Source organism: Myzus persicae, unplaced genomic scaffold (genome assembly GCF_001856785.1).
Source record: "Myzus persicae strain clone G006 unplaced genomic scaffold, MPER_G0061.0, whole genome shotgun sequence".
Classification (NCBI taxonomy): domain Eukaryota; kingdom Metazoa; phylum Arthropoda; class Insecta; order Hemiptera; family Aphididae; genus Myzus; species Myzus persicae.
This window is the reverse complement of record NW_019104347.1, coordinates 63,404-72,758: the sequence shown is the minus strand read 5'-3', so window position 1 is coordinate 72,758 and position 9,355 is coordinate 63,404. Positions and strand designations below refer to the sequence as shown.

Sequence of the window (9,355 nt, the reverse complement as noted above, 5' to 3'; positions counted from 1 at the left end):
TTATATAATAACATCCACATAGCTCAAATAGTTACTGTGAGTTATTAATTGTTATACCCATATTTATGCCGCTGTGATTTCTTATTTTTGAATTATATTATCTATTATACAGCAACTTATATTTACCGTAACCGTGTTATCATCTTTATTATTTTGTCCTTAGTTTTAAGTCAACACATCAACAACCATACACACGTTCACAGGTCGGTCGGTGTGTGAGTGCGCGTAGCGAAGTACATACGGTGACCGGGCGTACGTTCTATTAATGTAACGTTCCCGGCGCGAACACTGTTAATACGTTCAAATTTTTTCATCTGACTGATTGGTGTTGGGAAATCGAAACACTTAAAATCTAAACCGCTTTTTTGTCTAACATTTTAAAATGTTTTTCATTAAAATAAGATTTATTCGAACAATTATTAAACTTAGATAATATTGCATATTTACCCGCATGGGGTACCTTAATTGGTAACGGGTGTGACAAACCCGCGGATCCCAGTCATTGGCGTAGGGAAAGTTGCGCTCCCATCGCCCAATACACTGCAAAGTATATTGCAATAGCACGACGCTGACTTTAAATAGTCGGCGCGGAACGGACCTCCAATCTTGGGGGTTGAGCTTCGGGCCAACAACCCGTTCTCGCAAAAAAAAACACTCAGTTAAGAAACCATCAAAAAAGCCTCGGAACTGGATTGACAATGGCAAACAACTGGAATCGGAAAATGGGCTACGTATAGGAACTTGGAACGTCAGAACACTAAACAAACCTGGAGCATTGCAATATGTACTTGACGCTTATAATAACTATACAATTGACATATTAGCAGTACAAGAGATAAGGTGGCCAAATAGTGGAAACCTAAAGAAAGACAATATAACATTATTTTACAGTGGCACTACTAATGGAAGACATGAAAATGGAGTAGGTTTTATAGTACACGACAAGATACTAGCAACAGAGGAAAAAGATGAAGACATAAAGGACAAATTCTATGAAGAACTAGAAAGGGTATATGACACTTTACCGTTGCACTGTATAAAGATAGTAGTAGGCGATATGAACGCGAAGGTTGGAAGGGAATATATATATAGACCGGTCATAGGACCTAACAGCTAACACGAAATTAGTAACGGAAATGGAACCAGACTGATAAATTTTGCACATTCAAAAAATTGTATAATAAGCAGTACATATTTCCCCAGAAAAAATATACACAAAGTCACTTGGAAATCCCCTGATGGAAGAACATTTAATCAAATTGACCACATACTTATCGACAGGAGATTTAGGGGATGCATAAGGAATGTAAGAACGTATAGAGGAGCTGACGCAGACTCAGATCACTACATAGTGTATGAGAAAATTTAACCTGAGACTGGCAGCAAAATGGAACTTGGAAAAAAGGAAACCTACAATAAAGTACGACATTCAAAAATTAAATGATATTGAAATAAATCATAATTACATTGAGAGAATTGCACATGAATTACAAAATCATAGTACAGAAATTGAGACGATTTGGAACAGAACAAAGGGAGCGGTGGTTAATAGTGCAACGGAGATTCTAGGAAGGAAACCACAAGAAAAGAATAAAAACTGGTTCAACGATTTATGTAAGAATGCAGTTAACAGAAGAAACGAATTGAGGAAAAAAGCACTACAAAATAGATCAGACGAGTGCATAAGAGAATATGAAGAACAAAGAAAATTGACAAATAAAGCGTTAAGGAGAGAGAAACGTCTAAACGAAAAGAAGAAAATAGAAGAAATAGAAACCAATAGATACAACGCAAAAAAGTTTTTCAAAATGACCGGGGAAGTAAAAGTTGGCTTTAAACAACAAACAAGGATCTTAGTGGACGGTACGGGAACTATGATCACAGAAGAAAGACAAGTAATTAACCAATTCAAGCAACATTTTGAAGACCTCCTGAACCGACCCTCAATAGGGCAGGGTTTAAATCCAAGCGAGGACTGCCTAACAGCAGAAATAGATATAGACGCTCCCAAATACGAAGAAATTGATAATCTGATTAAGAGGCTTAAAAATAACAAAGCCCCAGGAGAAAACAGCATAGTAGTGGAATTACTTAAAAAAGGTGGTACGATGTTGGTGAGCAAAATTACAGAAGTTATTAAAACAATATGGAAAACTGAGACAATCCCGGAAGAATGGAAAACTGCAATTATATGCCCAATATTTAAAAAAGGCAACCCTACTAAAACTGAGAACTACGGAGGAATTTCGCTACTGGACACATGCTATAAAATTCTGACATCACTGATATTAGAAAGGTTAAACCCGTATGCTGAAGAAATAGTTGGGAATTACCAATGCGGGTTTAGGGAGAGAGAGGTGGAGAGAAATTATGATGGCAGCGATGGTCCAGGGTCCTGAATGGACCGCTAAGCTGAAGAAGAAGAAGAATATTGCATATTTAAAACATTTACTATCGCTATTTTTTACATTTATTACAGCTTTTTTATCTTTAATAAAATTAGGTAAATCTAGATACGTTCCTCCTCTGAGAGGATTTACTATATTAATTCTTAATTGTATTGTGTCTATCGACTTGAGCGACCAATTTGAACCTTTCAATAAAAATGCCTGTTCCTCAAGTAATAATTTATTAAACATTCCTTCTAATAATTTATTGAAATCGGAGGAACTACACGCAAGTATGTTAGTAGTTTTGAATGCTACATCTTGTACTTCTCCTGTAACTAATCTTTCGTATACACTATCTACATGAAGGTTAAATTTTATAGATGTTTGCAGACGTGATTGTTTCAACTTAAAAATTAATTTATCTACAGTAAAGTTGAAAAAAAGCTGATAATCTATAAATTCTAAAATATTCTTAATGATGAAAGTTTTAGAACATTTCTTAAATCTTTCAATTTCAAATAATCCTTCGTCAGTAGATGACAACCGCTGTTTTTTTGTAACCGTTTTTCTTCTCTTAATATAACTGTAAATAGATTAAAAAAAAAATATATAGATAATAATAATAATAATAATAATAATAATAATGATAATAAGAGAAGCATCATAAATTTTAAAAAAAATCAATTTTAAATGATTAACAATTAATGTTGTCCATTATATCTTTTCTTTTATCGTATAGATACGATATTTGGTTTCGAATACTCAATTCACACTTCTCAAGAATATATTTTAAATATTCAAATTCATCAATTTATTTTTTTTTTCAATTAATAATACTTCTCTTTTTGCTTTTAAATTTGTTTTTTTTATTTTTTCCCTAATTTCATTCATTTTATTATAAAAAATTTTTGTTGTCTTTGTCATTTCTTGGTCGTTATCGAACCCCTGCTTTTGAATTGTAATTATTTCTTGCATGATCAAATGTACTGCGTCCATTGCCCTGTAAATTAATATCATTTACATACTAACCATTAGTTAATAAAAATATTAATTTTAATGTTTACATATTATCTATAAAACATTAAATTGTGATAGCAAGGATTGTTTATAGTAATTTGATAAATAAAACATTTTATAATAGGTAGTAGATTCAGTTATTATGTGACACAGTGTGAAATAATTAAAAAACAAGTTTCATTGAATGTAGTTTTGTAAAACCTTTCAGTAAATGATAATAATGACTAAAAAATATTATCATTTAGAACTTAACATAAAAAATTTATAAATTACTATTGTTACCACTGTTCATATAATTATATTGATCATATGAATATGATAATCCTATTTGATTTTTTTTTCCCACTGTCGGCCTAAATATTGTAAATGTAAAAAATCTTCAATTACATCTTTTTTTATTTCCCTTAAGAATTTTCTTTTAAATTTTTTATTATGACTTTAATTTGCTTATTAATTAATTAAATTTTTTTTTTTTAATTCAGCATATTCCGAATCCTGTTTTTGGTCATTCTCAATGAACTGCTGATGTATTATATTTATTTTCTCCATAATAAATTCTTTTGATTCCATATTTTATATTCTGTAAATAAAAGTAGGATTTATGTACTATCAGATACTAATAAGGTTTTTTTTTTTTTTCCTTCAATTGCATTTGCTTTCATAGTTTTTAGTTTTGTACTGTATATATTTTGATAGCATATTACATATACAACCGTAATAATATCAGAAAATATGTGTTTTGAATAGACTGTATTTAATTCACCACATTAAAGCCATCGGATAACCGAATTTAAATCTACTAAGAATGTTGACGAACCATTTAAGCGACACATGAAACGGATGAGTAAACAAACGTAACATGGAACTATATTAAGTTACTGGAACTATGCTATCTGTACGCTAAGTTCATCGTATTCATAGTACATCATAATCTTTAGAAGGTATTCTCTATAAGAATTTACGAATATTCAATCTATTATTAAAACAAATTCAGTGACAAATGATAATAAACAGGTTGAATATTTTTATTATTTTGTAAATATATAATAACATATAACATATAATAATAATATTAAAGATGGTTTTAAACATTAAAGTAGCAACCGAAATCGTTCATAAAAACAGTTGAAATATTCACTACCTACTAGCGCTAGTGAAATGATGTGTAGTGAAATATAGAACTAGACAGTATCAGTCAATGGGCTTATCACCACTATTATACACAAGCGCTAGTGGTGAATTCTCCAGCTGTTTTTAATAACGATTACAGTTGTACGTACGCTTGCCTGCTTCATGTAGGCTAACTATTCATGGACTTGAGCAAGTACTACCACGTATTATTTATTTTTTTGAACATAACCTAACAAGCAGTACTGAAAGTGAGACCCCACTTATCTCTCTCTCATATATGTAAAATACTGACATAATGCGTCGCGTACCTTATCGATAAATTGATATCGTGATATCATTATTATTATTATTATTATTATTATTATTAGTATTCTGTTTTAAATTTTTTTGAAGAAGTAAGTATATAAAGTTACTAAATAATAAAATAGGTACGTACATAATTGAAAGAATTTGAAAATATTTTGTTTCTCTGAGTCTGAAGAGCTGGAACACTTGTATTGAACTGCGTTGAAATGGGCTGTAGATTTATAAATGTTGATGATGGTCTGCTGGCTTGTTTCTTCACTGATATAGCTGGAACACTGGTGTTGAAGACTGTACTGCACTGTGTTGAAATGGTTGGAGACTGTTAAATTTTGACAATATTTTGCTGGCTTTTATACACAAATATTTTCCACCTACTATAAATTTTAGCCAAGTAGGTATTTGCAATAGTCAAGGATATTATATGACCTCAATATTATTAGAATGTATCCTACAGCAGTGAATAACATTAAACAACATTATATTATTTGCAACACTTAAAATAAGTTTCTATACTGGTTCTGAACAGGATGTGAAAATGTGGTAAGGCCATTACTATGAGTATCTGCTTATAGCCAAATTTTAAGATTTATTTCAGGTCATTGCTATTGGTGAGAACTCTTGAAATAAATTACAATGTACATGGGAAACATTCAAAAATCTGAGTATAAACAGCAGTCAATGACTTTACATGACCTCATATTCTTGTTAACAGTTTGCCAAAAACATTTGAAATAAATATATGTACATATTTCAGGTCATTGCTATTGGTGAGAACTCTTGAAATAAATTACAATGTACATGGGAACATTTAAAAATCTGAGTATAAACAGCAGTCAATGACTTTACATGACCTCATATTCTTGTTAACAGTTTGCAAAAAACATTTGAAATAAATAGATATACATTAGGATAATGTATATCTTTTTCTAATTTTAATACCGGTTCTGAGTTGAATGTGAAAAATATAGAAAGGTTTTTTTACACGTCACTGGTATAAGCACCCGCATACAGTCAAGTTTAGAGTAGTGGAAAATATCTGTGTATAAAAGCCGGCAGAATATCGTCAAAATGTATCAGTCTCCAGTAATTTCAACACAGTGCAGTACAGTCTTCAACACAGCTCAAGATGTCCTACAGAACTTCAATCGCGTCTTCTGAATCAGAGGTTAGTACTTTTAAAAAAAATAACTTTTAATAACCAAAAGCAAATTGGAGGTCAGTCGTAAAACTACTCAACGCTATGGTTATAATTTGTGGTTGATTGTAACATCACACATATAATATTTCATGTTTAACTAAATATTTTTGAAATCGGTTTAAAACCTGTTTTTTCATTTTAGTTGAAAAAAATTAAACTAGGTATTATGTTTATGTTTCATAGAATGAACATTTTGAAGAACCGGCGGATGTAAAAATGAAACCATCTGCATCAAAAAGCAAACAGAGTTTGAAACGTGGTGCTGAGAAGAATACAGAAAAAAAACCTAAAAAAAAGCAGACGAAAATGGTGAGATAAAACATTTTTATGATGTTAGCATAAATTATTTATTTATTCTTTTTATAATTTTTTTTATAGGCTTCATCATCATCATATAGGGATAACATCGGTGATCTTTTTAGATTAGAAGATTTCGAGGAAGAAGTAACTAATTCCTTAACTTTCCGTCAAGGTGATGGGCTCATCACTACTAAAACTACTTTTGAGGGCAAGCCGACCGATTACTGGGTGTTGACCCACTATAAAAGCTCAAACATTGTAAATGTTGCACTTAAGGATAGGTAAATACTGGAAACACCTTTTGTATCTGTTTAACAGTATGATTCTATTTATACTATTGTATGTTTATAGATGGCGTCATTCGGAAGCATCCGTAAAGATATTTACGAGCGATAAATCGAAAGACCAGTCGTTGAATAGCAGTCTGAATCAGACTATGCAGGCTGTATTCGATACAATGCTGCAGGATCCAGATCGACGGACAATAAAAAGCAAATTAGCAGTTTGATTGTTATATATATATATATATATAAAAAAAACTTTATTTAAACAATAAACAATATATAAATATATATACATTTGTATTCATATTAATAAATCCTGTAATATAAGCTCTGACATTGTATTGAAATGGTATTGTAATATTTCATACAAAAATGATGTGTCATCGTTTTGTAAATGGGAATAATAATTGAAATCATAGTTTTGAATATACTGGTTTGTGAATTCGTTCCTCTGGCAGCTGATTGGCAGACCACGTACATCATTTTTGATCAGTTCGTAAGCAGTATCAAATGTTGCTTGAAAACTCTGTAGTCGTTTCTGTTTTTCTGCTATATACAGGTCAATGCAGTGTTGTAATTGTTTTAATCTACAGAAATCTATATGTGATAATGTAATATATTCATCATTTATATTCAATGTAATTGAACTTTGCTTCGCATTAATTGAGTATGTTAAATCATCAGTTATTTTCACACGTTTACATCTGGTATTTAAATTATTAGTAATAGAAACAAAGTTTGATTCGGACATAAGGGTAAACCATTGCTGTAAATTTAGTGTAATTATCTTTTTCGTTAACTTGCATTCAAATGATACAATAATCGAAATTTGTTTACTAATTAGTAAACCAACTGTCACACTCTTCTTACCAAATGGACGGATGTCAAAAGTTGATTTCGACACAATTATTGCTGGAGCCATGACGAATATTGTTTTTTTTAAATAAATGAAAAAAATAAGGTATAATATGTCTGACAGAGGATATAATTTGAACTAACAGTTTTTTCTTCTGTAAGCATATTATATACTAAACCTTGCAGATTTATTTAAGATTTTTATAGAAAAAAAAATGCAAAAAGTGTGAACGCATGACATAGCCGATTATCGAATGCAGGAGGGGGGGGGAGAATTATATATACTTACTTACCTGAAATTATTTTAAATTAAACTACATGCGTTAATCCGCTAAGCCATGAGCCCACGAGATATTAAATCAAATATTAACACATATAAGTCGTTTACAAATCAATATTTTTTTTTATTACTAAGTATGACATATACATAATTTAACAAATTGTATCGTATGACATATTTTCACAAGTACACATATTATGTTCAGTTTTACAATATTTAGCTAGTATTTTTTGAACAAACTGATTTCCTCGCATTAATAATACATAAATACAGTTTGGGTTGTATCTGCAATGTTCGATCCATGGATTATCCAGCTTCTCCCAATTATGAAGAATAAGTATGCAGCAGAAGCATTCAACGATATCATCAATACCAGAATATTTTAATCCGCACTCAGAAAGATCGTATGTATTATAAGAATTTTCAGGAAATTTTTTGTAAGTTTTTAAACGTGAATGGAAAGAAGAAAATTCTGGATACGCTAGAGTCGAATTACTTCGTACACGGTAAACTAATGATTGAAAATCGTTGATATATTTTTGTAAATTCATTTTTTACAAATTGATTAAGTAACTTAAGAAAACACAACTTCACCAAACAACGAATCATTTATTACTGCATAATAAAAAAAAATGAGGAACTTAAAAAAAATCAGATATAAAAAAACAAATTATTTCGTAATTAATAAGTTGCTAATCAAATTAAAAAAAAACAGTGTAACCAACGTGGATAAAAAAATATAGTTTTGTGTACACGGTAAATATTTTCGTGTGAGGTGTAAATAGGTGGACACTGAGTGTCAAATCACCGTATTGGGTGATACGGTAATTCTGAGTCGTCCGAGCGGAACATTCCGCCTTGAACAAAAAAAATTACCGTGGAAAAACGAACTGTGAACATACAAATATATACTACTGGCTCAATATTATTATAGAGAAATAAATCACAGTATTTTAAACCTGCACAATACATTAATACCTGGACTTGGGTATAGTATACATCAGATTTTTTTAATTATAATTTGTTTATTTTTGCAAGAGATAGGGCACTTTATTTCAAGAATTCTTTCAATATTTCCGTTTTTGATAACAAGACCATCTGGGCTGGCACACACCCATGGTGTTTTATGATGGATAATAGTCGTGCCTTAAGTACTATAATATCATCATATAACTCTTGGTATTTTTCAAAAGCTAGAGGTTTATTTAAATTACCATATTTAACATTAATATTACCTTTCATACCTAAGTCAGTTGTTTTTAGGAAAGAGTCAGCAAGCTTATTGAGACCTATGTCCATCCAATTACGACATGTTTTAATTTTATGTGCCCTCATACTAGCCGAAATTCGAAAATGCCTAGAGGTTTTCCAAATTTCTGAAGAAATAGTTAAATTATAAATACTTAAAAGATTGTCTGCCAATAAAGCAATATTAGTAAAGTAAAAACTGTTTTCATTAAAATTAACTGGAAATTTCGATGAAGGAGTATTAATTTATAAACAATATTTTTTGGTTAAGTAATATAAGTGAGAAATGATTTTTATTTAAAGAATATGTAATATCTAGTTCTACTTGATCAATGATGGAATTCAG

At 30.5% G+C, this 9,355-nt stretch overlaps 1 protein-coding gene across 1 annotated transcript; it reads left to right on the top strand.

Moving 5' to 3' along the window:
* Window positions 1-4,519: 4,519 nt before the first annotated feature.
* On the top strand, window positions 4,520-6,880 carry LOC111041392. The gene is made up of 4 exons (XM_022325659.1): window positions 4,520-6,009; window positions 6,226-6,351; window positions 6,421-6,623; window positions 6,694-6,880. The coding sequence occupies exons 1-4, from the start codon at window positions 5,971-5,973 to the stop codon at window positions 6,848-6,850; spliced, it is 525 nt and encodes a 174-aa protein (XP_022181351.1). The 5' UTR covers window positions 4,520-5,970; the 3' UTR covers window positions 6,851-6,880.
* The last annotated feature ends 2,475 nt before the right edge of the window (window positions 6,881-9,355 follow it).

Coding starts and splice junctions, on each gene's coding strand:
- LOC111041392 (XM_022325659.1), top strand. CDS start 5,971: ATGTCCTACAGAACTTCAATCGCGTCTTCTGAATCAGAG. Junction 6,010..6,225: donor TCGCGTCTTCTGAATCAGAG/GTTAGTACTTTT, acceptor TATGTTTCATAG/AATGAACATTTTGAAGAACC. Junction 6,624..6,693: donor AATGTTGCACTTAAGGATAG/GTAAATACTGGA, acceptor GTATGTTTATAG/ATGGCGTCATTCGGAAGCAT.